The 22,976-nt window shown below is 46.2% G+C and overlaps 1 protein-coding gene across 1 annotated transcript in view; it reads right to left on the minus strand.

Annotated features, from left to right (window-relative positions):
- Nucleotides 1-3,367: 3,367 nt before the first annotated feature.
- tmem37 (transmembrane protein 37) overlaps nt 3,368-22,976 on the minus strand; it is a 38,416-nt gene continuing 18,807 nt past the window's right edge. Inside the window, exon 3 of the mRNA XM_073047565.1 lies at nt 3,368-6,169. Coding sequence (XP_072903666.1) covers nt 5,600-6,169 — 570 coding nt within the window. The 3' untranslated portion in view covers nt 3,368-5,599. The remainder of the gene's footprint in view (nt 6,170-22,976) is intronic.

Here is a 22,976-nt window from a genome sequence, read left to right on the forward strand (position 1 = left end):
ATAATCAGTCCACATTAATGGATTCAAGTTGCCCTGATACCATTTCTCCATGACCACAATGTCCTCGTGAAATCTTTGCACTATGCTTGTCACTGCCAGTGAGGAAGTCTAAATGGGAATACGGAAAATGAATCCTTAGTGACACGTTACACTTTATGGTTTTGTGTGCTTGAAGCATGTTGTCAACCAGCTGCACACAGTTTGGTGCTCTGTTGTTGCCAAGAATATTTTCTTCAACATCCTTGAATGCCTTCCATGTGATTTTGTCTGGACCCACCAGAAACTCTTTGAATTGTCTATCATTAATGGCCTGTTTGATCTGTGAACCAAAAAAATGCCTTTCTTAATCTTGGCATCGGTTAGTCTGACTTGAATTATGAATTGACATAACAACTATAGGCGATTTTTTTAAATGGTGCATGATAGCGAAATTTTAGGAAGATTTTCATGATCAGCAGCCCAAAATCCTTAAGGTACAAGCTGAAAGGAAGCAAAATCTTTGTTGTCCAGTGTAATCAGTATTTTCTTAATGGAAAATATGAGCACTTTGAAATGCCTGTATTAAGTGTAAACCTGTCAAGGATCCCTGTCAAGGATCTTTTGTTCAATAGCAGTTAATTGTACATTATAAGGTATATGCCAACCAACATGAATCCTTGTTATAATGTAATTATATAATGAATTGGAAAGGCATGGATTAATCAGGAACAGTCAATCTGGACATCTTAAGGGAACAGCATGTCTGATTAACTTTCTTGTTAATGAAGTCAGTGTGCTTGGATTTTAGCAAGGCTTCTGACAAGCAGGCTTGTCAAAAATGAGTAAGTAGATGGTGACCAAAGGAATGCACCAAATTAGCTCAGAAACAAGAAGTGAATGTTTATTGCTTAACCAGTGATTTTTTTTAAAAACCGGGCGTCATTCTTTACTAGAAAGGTTCCACATCTCCTTTGTGTTTTAGTGATAGATAAAGATGTTGAGAAATAATAAAAATCTTGATGAAGATACAGGATGAAAAGAAATTTGATGATGCAATACCTTGCTATGTAATTTCCAGGAATAAAATTGCAGATGATCTCATCAGCTGTAGAAAAAAAATGCAACTGGAATTTAATCCAGAGATCTGTAAGGAAGGTACTGAGTGGAAATACATTAGAGGTAAACAAAATTATGAGGAATATAGGGAAGACAAATGCAAGCAGGCTTTCTTCCACTGAGGTGCAGTGGGACTACAACCAGAGGTCATGGGTTAAGGGTGAAAGGTGAAAATTTTAAGGGGAACATGAAGGGAAACTTCTTCACTCAGAGGATCGTGAGAGTGTGGAATGAGCTGTCAGCACAAGTGAACCATGTGAGCTTGATTTCAACGTTTAAGAGAAGTTTGGATAGGTACATGGATAGTAGGGATATCAAGAAATATGGTCCCAGTGTAGGTCATTGGGAGTAGGCGGTTTACATAGTTACAGCATGGACTAGATGGGCTGAAGGGCCTGTTTCTGTGCTGTACTTATCTGTGACCCTATGACTCCAATGATAACCATAACAGAATCAATGAAAGACTGCACCAAATTAATTGTTCAATCAGCATACTAAAAACAACAATTTTTTCATATACAAAAGGAAAGAAATAATAATAATAAAAAATAAATAAGCAATAAATATCGAGAACATGAGTTGAAGAGTCCTTGGAAGTGAGTCCATAGATTGTTGGAACAATTCAATGATGGGACGAGTGAAGTTGGGTGAATTTATCCTATTTGGGTGAAGAGTCTGAGGGTTGAGGGGTAATAACTGTTCCTGACCCTGGTGGTGTGAGTCCTGAGGTAATGCACCTTCTTCCTGATGGCAGCAGTGGGAAGAGAGCATGTGCTGTGTGGTGGGGGTTCCTGACGATTGACACTGCTTTCCTGTCACTGCATTTTTTGCAGATGTGCTCACTGGCGGGGAGGACTTTACCTGTGAAGAACTGGGCCTAATCCACTACACTTTGTAGGATTTTCTGTTCAAGGGCAATGGTATTTCCATACCAGGCCATCTACTTGGCAAGCCGTAGAAGAAGTACAGGCACTGCTGCACTTACGCACGGGGGACAAGACGTGTCCTCTGAAGTAATAACTCTGAGAATTTAAGGTTAAAGAACAGAAGACCTAAGGGTATATATGCACAGACCCTTTAAGATCAAAGGGCAGACCAATAAGATAAGCAAAAAGACAAACAGAAAGATTATATTAAAACTGTATGCAACAATAAAAGAAATAACTGAAGAACTCAGTACTGTTCCAGTTATGTTACTGGAAAGATATGATTGCACTGAAATTGATGGAGGAGTTTTAACAGCATTTTGCTATGATTTGAAGATTGTAGCTGAGGAGTAGGATTTGTTTCTTAGGGAGCAAAGGAGGGTGAAGTGAGACTTTATTAATGTGTCTAATTATCAGGTGCTGACCCACTGTCAAGATCTCAGTGGTGGCAGGGTATTCATTAGTCTCACAGCCTGAGGGAAGAAGCTGTTACTGTACCCAGTCTGACTGTCCTAGTCCTGATGCTCCTGTACCTCTATCCTGATGGTAGTGGGTCAAAGAGATTGGGGAATGAGTAGCAGGGATTCTCTTCAATGCTTCAGGCCCTTTGTACACAATGCTCCTGGCCATGACAGCCTGGGGGAAGCTTCTTTCCACAGGCTGTGAGACTACTGAATTTCCTGCCACCACCCAGGTTTGATCACACATGAAGTGCCAGTAGTGTTATGCTGTTTACTTTTTAACTTGGGTCATAAATGCACCTTATTATTTGTGGTAATATTACTTTATTTGTGTGAGTTATACATGCTGTGTTGTGCACCTTGATCTGGAGGAATGCTGTTTTGTTTGGTGGCATAAGGTTGAATAATAATAAACTGAACTTGAACTTGAAATGTCACATATAAGGGGGAGGGAGACACCCGCAGTGGTCCTCTCAGTGGTTTTTATTGTCCGCTGTGGAGTCTTGCAGTCCGATGCCTTCCAGCTTCTGTACCACACACTAATGCAGCCAGCCAGGAGACTTTTAATGGTGCTCCTGCAGAGAGTTGTTAGAATGGAGTAGGTAAACTTGAACACCCCAGTCTCCTCAAGATGCTGTTGTGCCGTGTTGACTAATGAGCAGATGTTTGTGTCCAGGTTACATCATCTATTATGTGCACACCAAGCAACTTAGTGGTCTTCAGTAGTAATTTTAATGAATGCATTCTAATTCAGTGTAGATTGTAATTCATCCTAGCTAGATGGGGATGTGCAAATAACAACTTATTACAATTTCATTGTTTTTAATTAATGATAGATTTTTTTTTAACTGGTTTGCTCTTATTCAGTGTATTTGATAAAACAAGTTTGTATGACATACAGGTTTTATTAAAAGCCACTTCTTTCCTTTGCAAAAGTAATAACACTCAGGCCATTCAAACAAGAAGTTTATAAAATGCATAATATTTAAATATTTGGTTTGTGAAGATACTATACTTGCTTAATTCCCCATTTTACAAAAATCTCAATATATCCTGTGAATGATCATTTGAATCAAAAATATTTGAGTGCAGCATTATTGTAAAAGATTTAAATGTGATCTATTGCATTTAATAATCATTGTGTGAAACTGAATTTGATTATATTGAGCTGATTTGTTGTAGCTTTTCATTACTGCATAAGCTAAACTGTAATTGATGTGTCATTTTCCATTATAACCATTTCATGCTTAAAGGTTTCTTTATATCATGTATCATTAATTGTGAAATGTTTGTGATCAAATCAAGAGCATCTACGAGAATGTGAGTAACACAAAATACCTTTACTGTATAATGACAAGTTGTCTATAGTTGTCAGAGATCTTGTTAAATTTGTTCTTGCATAGGTTTCAAACTACACTATTAAACTGCTCATATTAAACCCAATGCTTCAGATTTAGCCATGAAAGAGTTTCATGTTATTCTTTCTTAAAGGACATTTCTTTTGGTGGGTGAGTCTAGGCCCAGAGAACACAGCCTTAAAATAGAGGGATGTCCACGTGGAATGGAGATGAGGAGAAACGTCCTTAGTCGGAAGGTGTGGAATCTATGGAGGCCAGGTCACTGGGCACATTTAAGATGGAAGTTGATACATTCTTAATTAGCCAGGGCATGAAAGGTTGTGGGAAGAAGGCAGGAGAATGGGGTTGAGAGGGAATGGATCAGCCATGATGAAATGTTGGAAAAAACTCCATGGGCCAAATGGCCTAATTCTACTCCTATGTCTTATGTGGTTATTTAACACCACATCACTTTACTTTGCCAAATGAACATTATTATAGCACTTTAGCAGTGCAATGAGCTGGCAGGACATTATATGGCACATCAGAATAGCAAGGCGCAAGCTGTTGACTGCAATATTGCTATCATATGGGGTAATTTCTTCAGTGCCTCCTTAGTAGACACTGCATTCACAGCACAGGATGATAAAATGTCTCTGTTCAGTATCAGCATTAAAACTTCTAGATGACAGGTATTGTTTAGTGAAATTTACAGCAAAAAAAATCTGTTCTACCCCAACGATGTGCCTCAACACAACTTCAGGGCAGCACCTGTACTGCATCAGTATCCATTTTTCTAATTCCCCCAGCCATCAGTCATTTCCAGAATTTCCCAGTGATTCAGTTAGTTTAGTGTCAACTCATGAACATTTTATGTTGTAAACCAACCCCCAAAAGGTTTGGTTTAAGGCTTTCCACATTAATTTTACTCAAGAGCTCCTGCAGTCAAAGAACAGGAAGCTTTCATCCAGAAAGTCTGTCTTCATTTCACATCCAAATCCCATGAAGGTAAAAAAGCACAATGTAGTAAACCATAGTGCTATTATTAATTCATTAAGGACTCTTGTCTTGAAATTCACTATGTAGTTGTATTGTTTTGAAGACAAAAATTTCAAAAAATATCCAAAATACTTTCTTCAGGTAAACAAATGCCCAGAATTTTCAAAACATCACAATGTTTTCTCCTCATTGCCTAGCTCTACTGCAGCACTGTTAACCAAATGGGTTCTTGTAAAAGAACAAAAATTGCCATGTTTTAGGCAAGTTTTTGACAAATCCACATACTACCCCACATCTCACCTGAAAAATATTTTTATTTTGGTCTGAATGTCTGAATTCAACTTCGCCATGGATGATCCCAAGCCCAGCTGACAAAGGAGGAGGGTTGGGCATGGGGCTAGCAACTCTATCCTGTAACAACCCAGAGCTACAGAAATGTGAACAGGAGCTGCACAGTCCTCATTGATGGGAGAGGAAGGATTCACCATGAAGGGCTCCACCTGGGTAAGTTTGAAAAATTGACTCAGAACAGAGGACTCTGGTGGCCGATATCCCAGTTGTGGTGATGTCCAGTTGTCTCAAGAAGAATAACTGTATCATATTTATTAACTCGTTGTAGAAAGGGAGAAACGCAAAAGCCCAGACTACAATATAAAATGCAGTAGGTTTTTAAATAAAGCAAAATGGTAGGTTAACAACATCACAGAGCTTACACTTGCATACACATTTCAGATATACAGACAAGGAAGCTTATTTTTACAGAACTAGGGAATTAGAACAATTATACATCCACTGAATTATCTTTAGCTGAGGGGATCATGTAAATTTGAAGACCACTAATACTGCTGAGGAAAACAAGGCAAGTGGCAATGAATTCGCACCAGAATGCTAAACTTAAACCAGTGAATGTAATATAGTTCAATAACAGAACGGCAAAGGTCAACATGCCAATAGACATCATGAAGAAAGATAGTAGAGTCAGTTTCGAGCCAAAGGTCCACTTGCCTCTGGTGTAGTCATCTTGGCAAAGCTGAGAAGTGACTAGCATCTCCAAGCCAAACATTGCCAGCACCACAGCAAGAGTGACGGTAATCCGTGTGAAAACTAGGCCGGTGTATAAACCATCAACCTTAGCAACACTGATATCAACTGTACACTGAGCCTTCTGGTCAAACTCTAAAATGCAAAAATGCCAGAGTCCAAATATCTTCCCGTCTACAAGTAGCCAGTGACCATAGCAGACAGAAATGGAAGATAGAACAACTCCAATTGCTGTGCAGAGAATTATAAGAGTCTTGATGAGTGTATCTTGTATTGATCTTTCAGTCTTCCTGTGCAGAAGGCTCTGAACCTGTAATGAAATGTACACATTATTAAAGGAGTGCAGGTTTTTACAAATAAAATGACAGAGGCATTTTACGTTTCAGAAAAGCTGTAGCAACTCATTTAGTGAGCAGCAGAAAACTGAACACAAAGCAAGCTAAAAGTCCTCTACACAATTCCCTCATCATGTCAGACCCACCTCTCAATGTGAACACTAACCCAATGTCAGTGGTTATGAATTCTGTACTTTTCCACCGATTACATTACCCTACAGCAGGATACATTTTCAGAATCCACATTCGATAAAATTTTACTTTTCACTTTCATGATGAGAAGAGTTTGTGCAGCTTTCCACATGGATCTTTACTTTCAATGACCGTAATTAGGAGAATTTTTATTGTATTGGTGGTCCCAGACTGCATGGTGGTAATTCACTCCCTAACCAGTTACAGAAGCAGCTCTTATGATAATCAATACAATTAAGCAGTTCATGTTGAACCTTGATGGTAAAACAAAGGGAAAACATGATCTTTTACATGTATTTACATATTTAAAAGATAAAATCTGGACTTCAAGCCATTCAAGTTTCCTTGAACTGCCAATATTAAGCAGGGAATATTGACACATTTTGTGCTCACTTGGATAATGGATATTAGTGTTAGTGAGTTAAACTCTTTTTTTAAAATTTCAGACTCCCAGTTAATTCATAGAGGAGAAAATGGGCTACCCACAAGATGGCCCATCTGGAATGAATAGCTAAAAGTCTGAGATAAAGTTAAAAGTAAATGTATTATCAAACTGCATGGCACCTTATACAACCCTGAGATTTATTTTCTTGTGGTCATACTCAGTAAATCCAATGACCACAATAGAACTAATGAACACCAACTTGGGCATTCCATCAGTGTGCAAAAGACAACAAGCTGTGCAAATACAAAAAGAAAAAAAAGAAAATTAGTAATAAACAAGCAAGCAATAAATATTGAGAAGATGAGATGAGTCCTTGAAAGTGTGTTTATAGGATATGGGAACAGTTCAGTGATGGGACAAGTGATGAGTGAAGTTCAAAGATTCCAAGTACATTTACTATCAAAGTTATCCCCTTTGGTTCAAGAGGCTGTTGGCTGAGGGGCAATAGGTTTTCTTGAACTTGGTGGTGTGAGGCTCCTGTACCAAGGCAGCATTGAAAAGAGAGCATGTCCTGGGTGGTGAAGTTCCCTGATTATAGGTGCTGCTTTCCTGTGATACCATTTCATGTAGATGTGTTCATTGGTGGGGAGGGCATTACACGTGATGGACTGGGCCATATGACTGACTTTAAAAGAAAATCCATTCTGTGATTTTAGATATCCATTCAAAGTCATCTTCAATGACAAAATGTTGAATGAACCAAAGGACTGGGCCACTCAGCAAACAGCAGTCAGAGAAGTCAAGGATGGATTACAATTAGAGGAAGCTAGGCCTGAGGTACATGAAAGCAGCATTAGGAATGAAAGAACATAGCCTTTTTTTAAATGGGTATGTCCTGGTCTCGATTTTGGTTTGGCTTGTGCGTTTCCTGGAGAAGTCTGAGGAAACCTGAATTGCATACTTAAATAAGGGTTATAGTTTGTACCACATTCAAGTGTGTTATAGCACACTAGTGATACACACAAAATGCTGGAGGAATTCAGCAAGCCAGGCAGCATCTATGGCGATGTGTAAACCATCAACGTTTTGGGCCAAAACCTTCATCAGGACTGGAAAAAGAAACGAGATGTCAGAAGGTGATGGGGGAGTGGAGGCAGAGGTACAAGGTAGTAGGTGATAGTTGAAACCAGGGGAGGGGGAGAGGTGAAATTACAAGCTGGGAAGTCAATTGGAGAAAGAGATAAAGGGCTGGAGAAGGGGGAATTTGATAGGAGAGGACAGAAGGCCATGGATTAAAGGGAAGGGGGAGGAGCACCAGAGGGAGGTGATGAGCAGATGAAGAGATAAGGTGAGAGAGGGAAATGAGAATTGGGAATGGGGAACAATTACCAGAAATTTGTGAAATCAATGTTCTCGCACCTGTAAAGACTGATCTAATTTGTTATAACACGCTGCACAATAGCAGGTCATATTAATTCCTTGAATTTCTTCCACAAGCACATACACACAGCTCAGTTTATTCTGTTGGGAAAAGAGCTTCCTGTTAACACCTTTTATCTAGAAACCTTTGTTATAGTGATTATTGCTGAAAAATAAACTTAAAAGTATGTGCATTTTCAAATTCTTTCTATGAAAAATACGGCTTTCTGAAATTTTGCAGTATGATTTGAGACATCAAGAACATTGTGTAAATTAGTAAATTGGTAAGCTGGTAAGTTACATTGAGAACAACGGCAGAGGAAATATTGCTTAAGGAACCAGGTTTAGAAGCATGGTCCCACATTGCTGAAAATGATATTATACCCAAGAATGAATTTGAACCTCTAGCTGGTTTGAGGGATGTGGAACTGACATAAATGAATTATTTTACAGGCTCATTGCTACATTCCTTTGAAAAATAAAGCTGTATGAATCCATACTGCAGCTAAACTTGCTGTCTTTTAGATAATGATCACACTTTGTTAGAAGAAGATGACAGGTTTTTGGCTCTGAAAATATTCAGGATTCTGAAGAGATTAAATATGAAGTTTAAAGGTTTTGAAGATGTAAACAAGGTTGAAAGAATGCAGAGAAATTTACAAGGATGTTGCCGAGTCTGGAGACCTGAATTATGTGAAAAGGTTGAATAGGTTAGGACTTTATTCCTTGGAACATAGAAGGTCCGGACAAGATTTGATAGAGACATACAAAGTTATGAGGGTACAGATATGGTAAATGCAAGCAGGCTTTAGCCACTGTGGTTGTGTGGGACTACAATCAGAGGTCATGGGTTAAGGGTAAAATGTCAAATGCTTAAAGGGAACATGAGGGGAAACTTCAGAGGGTGGTGAGAGTGTGAAACGAACTGCTGGCATAAGTGGAGCATGTGAGCTCAATTTCAACATTCAAGAGAAGTTTGGGTAGGTACATGAATGGTAGGGGTATGGAGGGCTATGGTCCTGGTGCAGGTAAATAGGAGTAGGCAGCTTAACTGGTTAAGTATGGACTAGATGGACTAAAATACTTATTTCTGTGCTGCACGTTTCTATGACGCTATGCTATGGTTCTCCGTATATTGAAATACCTTCTGAATTCTTTCTTGAATGAAAACAATAAAACAGTACTGGGAACCTAGAAAAAAAAATAAATCCAAGGTACTCGATTCTTTGGAAATGGAAAACTTTCCTCATTTTTGTCCCAAATACTTGCTATCTATTCTGAGTCTGTGATTCGTAGATCTGCACAAGATGGTCAAGTGAGGCATAAAGTGTTTCAGATAGATGAAGTGTAAAAGTAGTGAGAGCGGATATCGGACCACTGGAAAACAATGCTGGAGAAGTAGTAATGGGGGACAACGAATTAGCTGAGGAACTGAATAAGTATTTAGCATCAGTCTTTACGTTGGAAGACACTAACACTATGGCGGAAGTTCCAGTTGTCAGGGGTCATGAAGTGTGTGAAGTTACCATTAGTTGGGAGACAGTTCTGGGGAAACTAAAAGATCTGAAGGTAGATAAGTCACTTGGACTAGGTGGTGTACACCCTTAGTTATGAAAGGGGCCACTGAAGAGATCATGGAAGCATTAGTAATGATCTTTCAAGAATCACTAGATTCTGGAATGGTTCTGGAAGATTGGAAAAGTGCAAATGTCACTTCACTCTTCAAGGAGGAAGAAAGGAAACTATAGGCCAGTTAGTCTGACTTCAGTGGTTGGGAAGATGTTGAAGTCGATTATTAAGTTTGAGGTCTCAGGGTACTTGAAGGCACACAAGCTATAGTCAGCATGGTTTCCTCGAGGAAAAATCTTGCCTGACAAATCTGTTGGAATTCTTTGAAGTAGTAACTAGCAAGTTAGATAATGGAGAATCAATTGATGTTGTGCACTTGGATTTTCAGAAGGCCTTTGACAAGGTGCCACGCATGAGGCTGCTTGCAAGCTACAAGCCCATGGTATTAAAGAAACAATTCATTTATGGATAAAGCAGTGGCTGATCGGCAGGAGGCAAAGTGTGGGAATGAAGGGAGTCTTTTCTGGCTGGCTGCCGATGACTAGTGTTGTTCCAAAGGGATTTATGTTAGGATCAACTCTTTTACAATATATATCAATGATTTGGATGATGAAGTTGATGGCTTTGTTGCAAAGTTTGCAGACAATATGAAGATAAGTGGAGGAGCAGGTTGTTTGAGGGAGTAGAAAGGCTACTGAAGAACTTAGATTGAAAGATGGAGAAGTGGCAGATGGAATACGGTGTTGGGAAGTGTATTGTCATACACTTTGTAGAAGAAACGAAAAAGCTGACTACTAAGTGGAGAGAAAATACAAAAAACTGAGGTGCAAAGGGACGTTGGAAGTCCTTGTGCAGGATTCTCTTAAGATCAATTTGCAGGTTGAGTCTGTGGTGAGGAAGGCAAATGCAATGTTAGCATTCATTTCAAGAGGACTAGAATATAAAAGCAAGGATATAATGTTGAGACTTTATAAAGCACTGGTGAGGCCTCACTTGGAGTATTGTGAGCAGTTCTAAGCCCCTTATCTTTGAAAGGATGTGCTGAAACTGGAGAGGGTTCTGAGGAGGTTCACGAAAATGATTCCGGGATTGAGTGGCTTGTCATATGAAGAGTGGTTAATGGCTCTGGGCCTGTATTGACTGGAATTCAGAAGAATGAGGGATGACCTCATTCAAACCTATTGAATGGTGAAAGAAGAAGTTTCCTATGGTGAGCGAGTCTAAGATCAGAGGACACAGCCTCCGAATAGAGGGGCATCCTTTTAGAAAGGAGATGAGGAGGAATATCTTTAGCCAGAGAATGGCAAATCTGTGGAATTCTTTGTCACAGATAGTTGTTGAGGCCAAATCTTTATGTATATTTGATTCGATAGATTCTTGATTGGTCAGGGAATGAAGGGATACGAAGAGACGTCAAGAGATTGGGGCTGAGGAGAAAACTGGATCAGCTGTAATGAAATGATAGAGCAGACTAAATGGGCCAAATGGCCGAATTCTGCTCCTATATCTTATGGTCTTATGATACACCGCTTAACAGCCAGCTCTGAGAACATACTACATAGCAATTTAAATGGTTTTGGCATAGAGTAGATGGGCTGAAGGGCCTGTTTGTGTGCTGTACTTCTCTTTGACTGTGACATATTTCAATGAGATTATGTCTCAGTCTTCCATCTGAACTCCAAGAAATATGGGCCTGAACAACTCAATCTCTGCTCATTTGAAAATCCCGTGAAATTCTTCTAAAATTCAGGTCAACTTTCTGCTTAAGAGCAGATGGGAAATAAAAATGAGACCAAGATGTAATAGGCATTAGGGAAACAGGTGCATCGAGAGTAGTCAGGCTTTTAAACATCAAGCTCCAGAAAAATATCAGACAAGCTCAGCAAGTCCAACAGTTGGGTGATAAACCTTATCGAATCTCTGTCTAGATTTGCACAATGCATTTCTTTTATGGCAGTCTCACTTCAAACTTTTCTAAATGGATACAACCCAAAAGCTATTAATTATTGACCAGGTCAATGCTGTGGTTATACCTTTCTCTCAAATGGTCTGTAAACAAATACTCAGGCAACCAGAAACAGTGTTCATTTCACAATACAAATGAGTCTTGGTGCTGACAGAAGGGGAGTGATTGGCAGAAATGCATGTTCTGCTTCCATGTTGCACCGTATGTAATGTGGACACCTACAGCTTTAAAGTAAATTGTCAGCAGTGCACAAGGAGATCGCTATCACACCTGGGCCACATCATAAGATTAAAACACGGAAAAAAGGAATTTCAAGTAAAGGAAAATATCTGATGCTGACATCTGTGACAAGCTGACAGTTCTGTTCGCCTAGAAGCTGAGTAATTTGAACAGGGGATTACGAGAGGCCAGGGTTTTAACATCTTGTGGCCTGCTGTGTTAGTCAGGGTTTGAATGTGCAGTTTCACACTTTTAGAAGACAGACAAGTGATCTGAGAGGTGTGAACTGTGACGGAATAGCAAGAAAACTGTGGTATCTGGAAGTCGGGGTGCTGTGACCAACAGTGTAAGGTGAGCGGCTCAAAAGAATAGAAGTCAGGGAAGGCCGAGGGAGAGGTTGACTGACAGATGAAAAGCCAGGAAGGGGGAATGGAAGGAGGGAGGGTGTTTTTTGCTAGACACAGAACTGGAATCAGAATCAGGTTTATTATTATTGCTTTATATGACGTGAAATTTGTTTTGTGCCGGCTGTGCAGTGGAAAAACAAAATTACTATAAATTATGAGATAAATAAATAGAGCTAAAATGGAACAATGAGATAGTGTTCATGGTGCACCTGTATCCCTGTGTGGGGTGTACTTTCATGTATTACTAGAGAGTTTTGCAGATCTCAATCTCCAAGTGCTTTGTATCTCCTTGATATATGATCTAACCTCACCATGGAGGGTCCCAGACCTGGCAATGAAAGGAGGAGGGTAGGGCCAGCAACTCTATCCTCTCCATACCTGGAGCTACAGAAACATCAACACAAGCTTCGAAGGCCTCATCCCTGGGAGAGGAAGGATACTGCAAGATGAGGGACTGCACCTGAAAACAATGTGAAAGAATGGCCCGGTACCGAGGACTTTGGCTGGCTGCTGTTGGCGGCCTATGCCCCAGCAGGAGTGATAGGCTTAAAGAAGATGATAATAATGACCAAAATATTGCTTTTTCAAGATAAAGCGGTGGTCAAGCAGCTACCCTGCAAATAATTCACCGTTGCACATCTCATCACTAGTAAAGGATCAAATGATCTTTGATCACTACATGGCTGGCTAAAAGAATACCTGTGCATTGGAAATCCCAGATCGTTAGTTTATTGCCAATAAACTATATACATGTATACTGCCAAACAAATCAATGGTCCTCCAGCCGAAGGTGCATAAAACAGTTCATATAACTCACAACAAAGTACCACAAATAAATTAACAAATAAAATATATTCCAAAAGATTGACATTTAACATAGTGCATTTATGACACATTTAAACAGCACAGTATAACACTACTGGCACTTAATACGTGACAAGACCTGGGTGGTGGCAGGAAGTTCAGTAGTCTCACAGCTTGGGGAAAGAAGCTGCTGTGGTGAACTAGATATACCTGTCTGGACTCCTCCTGCTGACTCCTCCCACAGACCCCTGCTGACTGCTCCTGTGGCTCCTCCCACAGACCCCTGCTGACTCCTCCTGTGGCTCCTCCCACAGACCCCTGCTGACTCCTCCTGTGGCTCCTCCCACAGACCCACTGCTCCTATGGCTCCTCCCACAGACCCCTGCTGACTCCTCCTGTGGCTCCTCCCACAGACCCACTGCTCCTGTGGCTCCTCCCACAGACCCACTGCTCCTGTGGCTCCTCCCACAGACCCACTGCTCCTATGGCTCCTCCCACAGACCCCTGCTGACTCCTCCTGTGGCTCCTCCCACAGACCCACTGCTCCTGTGGCTCCTCCCACAGACCCACTGCTCCTGTGGCTCCTCCCACAGACCCCTGCTGACTGCTCCTGTGGCTCCTCCCACAGACCCCCGCTGACTCCTCCCACAGACCCCCGCTGACTGCTCCTGTGGCCCCTCCCACAGACCCCCTGCTGACTGCTCCTGTGGCTCCTCCCACAGACCCCCTGCTGACTGCTCCTGTGGCTCCTCCCACAGACCCCCTGCTGACTGCTCCTGTGGCTCCTCCCACAGACCCACTGCTCCTATGGCTCCTCCCACAGACCCCTGCTGACTCCTCCTGTGGCTCCTCCCACAGACCCACTGCTCCTGTGGCTCCTCCCACAGACCCACTGCTCCTGTGGCTCCTCCCACAGACCCCTGCTGACTGCTCCTGTGGCTCCTCCCACAGACCCCCGCTGACTCCTCCCACAGACCCCCGCTGACTGCTCCTGTGGCTCCTCCCACAGACCCCCCCTGCTGACTGCTCCTGTGGCTCCTCCCACAGACCCCTGCTGACTGCTCCTGTGGCTCCTCCCACAGACCCCTGCTGACTGTTCCTGTGGCTCCTCCCACAGACCCCCTGCTGACTGCTCCTGTGGCTCCTCCCACAGACCCCCGCTGACTGCTCCTGTGGCTCCTCCCACAGACCCCCTGCTGACTGCTCCTGTGGCTCCTCCCACAGACCCCCTGCTGACTGCTCCTGTGGCTCCTCCCACTGACCCTGCTGACTGCTCCTGTGGCTCCTCCCACAGACCCCCTGCTGACTGCTCCTGTGGCTCCTCCCACAGACCCCCTGCTGACTGCTCCTGTGGCTCCTCCCACAGACCCCCTGCTGACTGCTCCTGTGGCTCCTCCCACAGACCCCCTGCTGACTGCCCCTGTGGCTCCTCCCACAGACCCCCTGCTGACTGCTCCTGTGGCTCCTCCCACAGACCCCCTGCTGACTGCTCCTGTGGCTCCTCCCACAGACCCCCTGCTGACTGCCCCTGTGGCTCCTCCCACAGACCCCTGCTGACTGCTCCTGTGGCCCCTCCCACAGACCCCTGCTGACTGCTCCTGTGGCTCCTCCCACAGACCCCCTGCTGACTGCCCCTGTGGCTCCTCCCACAGACCCCTGCTGACTGCTCCTGTGGCTCCTCCCACAGACCCACTGCTCCTGTGGCTCCTCCCACAGACCCACTGCTCCTGTGGCTCCTCCCACAGACCCCCTGCTGACTGCTCCTGTGGCTCCTCCCACAGACCCCCTGCTGACTGCTCCTGTGGCTCCTCCCACAGACCCCCTGCTGACTGCCCCTGTGGCTCCTCCCACAGACCCCTGCTGACTGCTCCTGTGGCCCCTCCCACAGACCCCTGCTGACTGCTCCTGTGGCTCCTCCCACAGACCCCCTGCTGACTGCCCCTGTGGCTCCTCCCACAGACCCCTGCTGACTGCTCCTGTGGCTCCTCCCACAGACCCACTGCTCCTGTGGCTCCTCCCACAGACCCCCTGCTGACTGCTCCTGTGGCTCCTCCCACAGACCCCTGCTGACTGCTCCTGTGGCTCCTCCCACAGACCCCCTGCTGACTGCTCCTGTGGCTCCTCCCACTGACCCCTGCTGACTGCTCCTGTGGCTCCTCCCACAGACCCCCTGCTGACAGCTCCAGTGGCTCCTCCCACAGACCCCCGCTGACTGCTCCTGTGGCTCCTCCCACTGACCCTGCTGACTGCTCCTGTGGCCCCTCCCACAGACCCCCTGCTGACTCCTCCTGTGGCTCCTCCCACAGACCCCCTGCTGACTGCTCCTGTGGCTCCTCCCACAGACCCCCTGCTGACTGCTCCCACAGACCCCTGCTGACTGCTCCTGTGGCCCCTCCCACAGACCCCCTGCTGACTGCTCCTGTGGCTCCTCCCACAGACCCCCTGCTGACTGCTCCCACAGACCCCTGCTGACTGCTCCTGTGGCCCCTCCCACAGACCCCCTGCTGACTGCTCCTGTGGCTCCTCCCACAGACCCCTGCTGACTGCTCCAGTGGCCCCTCCCACAGACCCCCTGCTGACTGCTCCTGTGGCTCCTCCCACAGACCATGGCTCCTGTGGCTCCTCCCACAGACCCCCTGCTGACTGCTCCTGTGGCTCCTCCCACAGACCATGGCTCCTGTGGCTCCTCCCACAGACCATGGCTCCTGTGGCTCCTCCCACAGACCCCCTGCTGACAGCTCCTGTGGCTCCTCCCACAGACCCCCTGCTGACTGCTCCTGTGGCTCCTTCCACAGACCCCTGCTGACTGCTCCTGTGGCTCCTCCCACAGACCCCTGCTGACTGCTCCTGTGGCTCCTCCCACAGACCCACTGCTGACTGCTCCTGTGGCTCCTCCCACAGACCCCCGCTGACTCCTCCCACAGACCCCTGCTGACTCCTCCCACAGACCCCTGCTGACTGCTCCTGTGGCTCCTCCCACAGACCCCCTGCTGACTGCTCCTGTGGCTCCTTCCACAGACCCCCTGCTGACTGCTCCTGTGGCTCCTCCCACAGACCCCTGCTGACAGCTCCTGTGGCTCCTCCCACAGACCCCTGCTGACTGCTCCTGTGGCTCCTTCCACAGACCCCTGCTGACTCCTCCTGTGGCTCCTCCCACAGACCCCTGCTGACTCCTCCTGTGGCTCCTCCCACAGACCCCTGCTGACTCCTCCTGTGGCTCCTTCCACAGACCCCTGCTGACTCCTCCTGTGGCTCCTCCCACAGACCCCTGCTGACTCCTCCTGTGGCTCCTTCCACAGACCCCTGCTGACTCCTCCTGTGGCTCCTCCCACAGACCCCTGCTGACTGCTCCTGTGGCTCCTCCCACAGACCCCCTGCTGACAGCTCCTGTGGCTCCTTCCACAGACCCCCTGCTGACTCCTCCTGTGGCTCCTCCCACAGACCCCCTGCTGACTGCTCCTGTGGCTCCTCCCACAGACCCCCGCTGACTGCTCCTGAGGCTCCTCCCACAGACCCCTGCTGACAGCTCCTGTGGCTCCTCCCACAGACCCCTGCTGACTCCTCCTGTGGCTCCTCCCACAGACCCCCTGCTGACTGCTCCTGTGGCTCCTCCCACAGACCCTCCTGCTGACTCCTCCCACAGACCCTGCTGACCGCTCCTGTGGCTCCTTCCACAGACCCCCTGCTGACTCCTCCTGTGGCTCCTCCCACAGACCCCCTGCTGACTGCTCCTGTGGCTCCTCCCACAGACCCCCGCTGACTGCTCCTGTGGCTCCTCCCACAGACCCCCGCTGACAGCTCCTGTGGCTCCTCCCACAGACCCCTGCTGACAGCTCCTGTGGCTCCTCCCACAGACCCCTGCTGACAGCTCCTGTGGCTCCTCCCACAGACCCCCTGCTGACAGCTCCTGTGGCTCCTCCCACAGACCCCCGCTGACTGCTCCTGTGGCTCCTCCCACAGACCCCTGCTGACTGCTCCTGTGGCTCCTCCCACAGACCGCTGCTGACTCCTCCTGTGGCTCCTCCCACAGACCCTCCTGCTGACTCCTCCCACAGACCCTGCTGACCGCTCCTGTGGCTCCTTCCACAGACCCCCTGCTGACTCCTCCTGTGGCTCCTCCCACAGACCATGGCTCCTGTGGCTCCTCCCACAGACCCCCTGCTGACTGCTCCTGTGGCTCCTCCCACAGACCATGGCTCCTGTGGCTCCTCCCACAGACCCCCTGCTGACAGCTCCTGTGGCTCCTCCCACAGACCCCCTGCTGACTGCTCCTGTGGCTCCTTCCACAGACCCCTGCTGACTGCTCCTGTGGCTCCTCCCACAGACCCCTGCTGACTGCTCCTGTGGCTCCTCCCACAGACCCACTGCTGACTGCTCCTGTGGCTCCTCCCACAGACCCCCGCTGACTCCTCCCACAGACCCCTGCTGACAGCTCCTGTGGCTCCTCCCACAGACCCCTGCTGACTGCTCCTGTGGCTCCTTCCACAGACCCCTGCTGACTCCTCCTGTGGCTCCTCCCACAGACCCCTGCTGACTCCTCCTGTGGCTCCTCCCACAGACCCCTGCTGACTCCTCCTGTGGCTCCTTCCACAGACCCCTGCTGACTCCTCCTGTGGCTCCTCCCACAGACCCCTGCTGACTCCTCCTGTGGCTCCTTCCACAGACCCCTGCTGACTCCTCCTGTGGCTCCTCCCACAGACCCCTGCTGACTGCTCCTGTGGCTCCTCCCACAGACCCCCTGCTGACAGCTCCTGTGGCTCCTTCCACAGACCCCCTGCTGACTCCTCCTGTGGCTCCTCCCACAGACCCCCTGCTGACTGCTCCTGTGGCTCCTCCCACAGACCCCCGCTGACTGCTCCTGAGGCTCCTCCCACAGACCCCTGCTGACAGCTCCTGTGGCTCCTCCCACAGACCCCTGCTGACTGCTCCTGTGGCTCCTCCCACAGACCCTCCTGCTGACTCCTCCCACAGACCCTGCTGACCGCTCCTGTGGCTCCTTCCACAGACCCCCTGCTGACTCCTCCTGTGGCTCCTCCCACAGACCCCCTGCTGACTGCTCCTGTGGCTCCTCCCACAGACCCCCGCTGACTGCTCCTGTGGCTCCTCCCACAGACCCCCGCTGACAGCTCCTGTGGCTCCTCCCACAGACCCCTGCTGACTGCTCCTGTGGCTCCTCCCACAGACCCCTGCTGACTGCTCCTGTGGCTCCTCCCACAGACCCCCTGCTGACAGCTCCTGTGGCTCCTCCCACAGACCCCCGCTGACTGCTCCTGTGGCTCCTCCCACATACCCCTGCTGACTGCTCCTGTGGCTCCTCCCACAGACCCCTGCTGACTCCTCCTGTGGCTCCTCCCACAGACCCTCCTGCTGACTCCTCCCACAGACCCTGCTGACCGCTCCTGTGGCTCCTTCCACAGACCCCCTGCTGACTCCTCCTGTGGCTCCTCCCACAGACCCCCTGCTGACTCCTCCTGTGGCTCCTCCCACAGACCCCCGCTGACTGCTCCTGTGGCTCCTCCCACAGACCCCCGCTGACAGCTCCTGTGGCTCCTCCCACAGACCCCTGCTGACTGCTCCTGTGGCTCCTCCCACAGACCCCTGTATAAAGGCGATTGAGGCCTGAGCCCGGCTTCATTCCCCAGGATGTAGTGTTGTTCATTCTTCCAGTCAATAAAAGCCAATACCTCGCTTCCTACGTCTCTGCGTGAGTTATTGATGGTGCATCAGCTGCTTCCCATCCTAACTTGTCTTGTGCTAATGCTATGGTACCTTCTGTCTAATGGTAAAGGGTCAAAGAAATTGTGGGACAGATGGGCGAGATCCTTGACACTCAAGTGCCCTGCTTACGGAGCTCTCCTGAAAAAAGCTCCGATGGGTGAAAGAGACCCTGATGATCCACTCAGCAGTCCTCCCAATCCTTTGTATGGTCGCAGTCACATGCCTTGCGATTCCCAGGCCAGACAGTGATGGAGCTGGTCAGAGGGGGTACACAACATTTTTTTTTAATGCCATGACCAATTCTATAAGCATGGGGCCTGTGGACCCGAGGTTAGGAAGCCCTAGCCTAAAAGGTGTTTCTGTCAATGAACGGACTTCAGATTTTCCAATGGCATCTCAAATATTCCTTGTTCATTTGGAACAGTCAAGGTCAGGGAACCTCATGAGCTGGCAGGGACGGTACACGTATTCTAAGATTCTTGAATCATTTTACCTGACATTCACTGGAAGGAGAATCTTAAAGAATTCCCCACCTTGTCAATGAGTGCCCTTGACACCATAACAAAACAAATTAGACTATTCAGCCTATTGAGACTACCTCATCAATCCATCAAGGCTGATTTATTACCCCTCTTAACCTCATTCTCTTCCCTTTGATTGGGTGAGTCCTAGACTCACCCAATATAGGAAACATCCTCCCCACGTCCACTCCATCCAGACCATTCAATATTCAATAGGTTCAATGAGATCCCCCTTATTCTTCTGAACTCCAGCGAGTACACACCCAGAGCCATCAAACGCTCCTCATAAATTAACCCTTTCATGAACTTCCTGTGGGTCCTTTCCAATGCCAGTTCATCTTTTCTGAGATTTGGAGCCCAAAACTGCTCACAATCTCCAAATGTGGTCTGACCAAAACTTCATAAAGCCTGAAATTCTAAACCTTGGCAGAAACAAAGTTCACACAGAAATTCACAACTTTACCCCCAACTTTGTAAGAAAATGGAAATACAAAGTGACCACTAAGCTCTCCTCTACAATCACTCTGAGCACTGGTGCCCCACAAGGCTGTGTACTCAGCCCCCTGCTGTACTCACTGTACACCCATGATTGATTGTGTAGCCAAGTTTCTATCAAAATCAATATACAAGTTTGCTGATGACACCACAATTATATGCCATATCTTGAGTAATGATGAGTTTGAGTACAGAGAGGAATTTAAGAACATGGTGACATAGTGCAAAGACAATAACCTATCCCTCAACGTCAGCAAGACGAAGGAATTGGTTGTTGACTTCAGAAGGAGTAGCGGACCGCACGACCCCATCTACATCGGTGGTGTGCAGGTGAAACAGGTCAAAAGCTTTAAGTTCCCCGGTGTGAATATCAAATAGACCTGACTTGGTCTAACCAAGCAGAGTCCACTGCCAAGAAGGCCCACCAGCACCTTTACTTCCTGAGAAAGCTGAAGAAATTTGGCCTGTTCCCTAAAACCCTCACTGATTTTTATAGATGCACCGTAGAAAGCATTCTTCTAGGGTGCATCACAACCTGGTATGGAAGTTGTCCTGTCCAAGACCAGAAGAAGCTGCAGAAGATCATGAATATAGCCCAGCACATCACACAAATCAATCTTCCATCCTTGGACTCACTTTACACCACACGCTGTCGGAGCAGTGCTGCCAGGGTAATCAAGGACATGACCCACCCAGCCAACACACTTTTTGTCCCTCTTCCCTCCGGGAGAAGGTTCAGAAGCTTGAAGACTCATGCGGCCAGATTTGGGAACAGCTTCTTCCTAACTGTGATAAGACTGCTGAACGGATCCTGACCCAGATCTGGGCCGTACCTTCCAAATATCCAGACCTGTCTCTTGTTTTTTTTTTTGCACTACCTTACTTCCTCTTTTCTATTTATGATTTATAATTTAAATTTTTTGTTATATTTACTATTGATTTGTACTCTAGGGAGCGCGAAGCGCAGAATCAGATATTGCTGTGATGATTGTACGCTCTAGTATCAATTGCTTGGCGACAATAAAGTAAAGTTTGAAGTAAAGTAATATGGTGGGAAAAAAAGCAAGGCATCATGGACAGAACATTAACATGAACTGACACTCCACATTAATTTTATTGACAAGGCAGTTAATAAAATAATCTGTAAACTTTCACACCAGCTGGAGTTTTATTTTCATAATCTTACCCAAAATGTTGGGTGATGGGGTGGAGATGCATCTCTACTAAAGGAGGTGTAATGTGCTCCTTGCCTCCACTAGCCTGCAGGTCACCCTTGGGCAAGGTGTAGCACCAGCTTAGCTCCCTGACCACAGTCACGTGAAGCCATGGAAGCAGGTAGTGGATGGTTATATGAGCAGCTGGTGCATATCACAAGACTTGGTTATGCAACCACTGACACCAGGCAGACAATCTCTGAAGAGTATTGTTAATGGCTGGAGTCGCCCGTCTTGTAAAGACACTGTCCAGAAGGCGGCAATAGTAAACCACTTTTGTAGAAAAATTTACTAAGAACGATCACAGAGAACAATCAAGGGGACCACGATTGCTTACATCACACAACAAGACATATAATGATGATGATGACCTAAAATGTATGTTTCCTGTTCACGATTCCAGGAAATTGAATAATTGATTATGACTACTGCAGTCAAAATTAGTGTTTAAATGCCATTAAGTTTAAAGGGAAAGAAGTTAATCAAAATGTTACAATGCTTAAATACTATCTGTAGCTGTCAGGATGAAGTATTTTAAAGACAAAAGCTGAAAGCAGAAATTGCTTGCTTGTTTTGCGCATGTAATGTAGAGGATTTTCAGTAAATCAGTGCTGTTTAATGGCAACCGTAACAGTCATAGTGGCCTCTAGGTTAAGCTTCTCTCTTCCTAAACAGTGTGTGATGAATGAGGGAAATGGGAATAATAAAACATAAAACCAAGAGATTCTGCAGATGCTAGAAATCTAGAGTAACACACACAAAATGCTGGAGAAACTCAGCAGTTCAGGCAGCATCTATGGAAATGAATAAACGTTGTCATTTCAGGCCAAGACTCTTCCTCAGGTTTGAAAAAGGGGAAGATGCCAGAATAAAAAAAGGTAGGGGGAGGGGAATAGGAATAATGAAGACTTGTTAAGTCATCACCCCAAATGTGTACAGAAAGCACCATTGATAAATCAGGAAATTACTTCCAGTAGAGAAAAAAATGAAAGATAACTGAAACAGAAAAGGTCACACTACCAGGAAATTTCCTCTGGTTTCGAAGATAACTGGAATGGCTGGTATACATGAAATTAATTTCTGGTCAGATAGCTTACATAAAGTAGCCTAATTTCTGAATTAATCCTTACCTGACTGTTTAAGCCAAAATTAATACTTTTTATAACAGATTGCTCTAATAATTTGTAATTTAGCCATAAAGACAGAACTAATTAAATTGTTTCAAGAGTGATGTTATGATAGCTTTTTTATGACAGTGTTATTTAAACTTCTTTATATAAAAACTCATTAGCAAGGAATAATACCCAAAGGATTCCTTCACACAGTTTGTAATTAGCCTGATAGTTTGGTAATGATATTGTTTTGTTGGTTAATAATTAAGAAATTACAGCCAGCAATCACTGACTTTCCCCAACCACCTCCATGCTGTAACCCCCCTGGCCTTGCAAATCATCAAGCCCCAATGCAAGTTCAATGATTCTCCATCATAATCACTGACCTCTTCCCAAAGAGCTTCTGTGTAATATTCCATTCACTGATGATCCGTTCAGATTATTGAAATCTGGCCTCCTGACCATCTGCAAAAATCAAAAACCTGCTCTCCTCCCTTGCAGTTACAAAAGGCTCCACCAAAACCATCAGGTTGCAGCAAGAGCAGCAATTCCAGACCATAACCATGATTTTTCCTTCTCACTTAACTCCACTTAAAGTGGTCAGCTCAATGCTATTACAGCCCGGGGCCATTTCAATTCTTTAAGGAGTTTCTCTATGATCTCCCTGTGGAATGTGTGGGTATTCTCCGGGTGCTCCGGTTTTCTGCCACAGTCCAAAGATGCACGGGTTAAATGGTCATTGTAAATTGTCCTATGATTGG

This window comes from Hemitrygon akajei, chromosome 5 (assembly GCF_048418815.1).
Source record: "Hemitrygon akajei chromosome 5, sHemAka1.3, whole genome shotgun sequence".
Lineage (NCBI taxonomy): Eukaryota > Metazoa > Chordata > Chondrichthyes > Myliobatiformes > Dasyatidae > Hemitrygon > Hemitrygon akajei.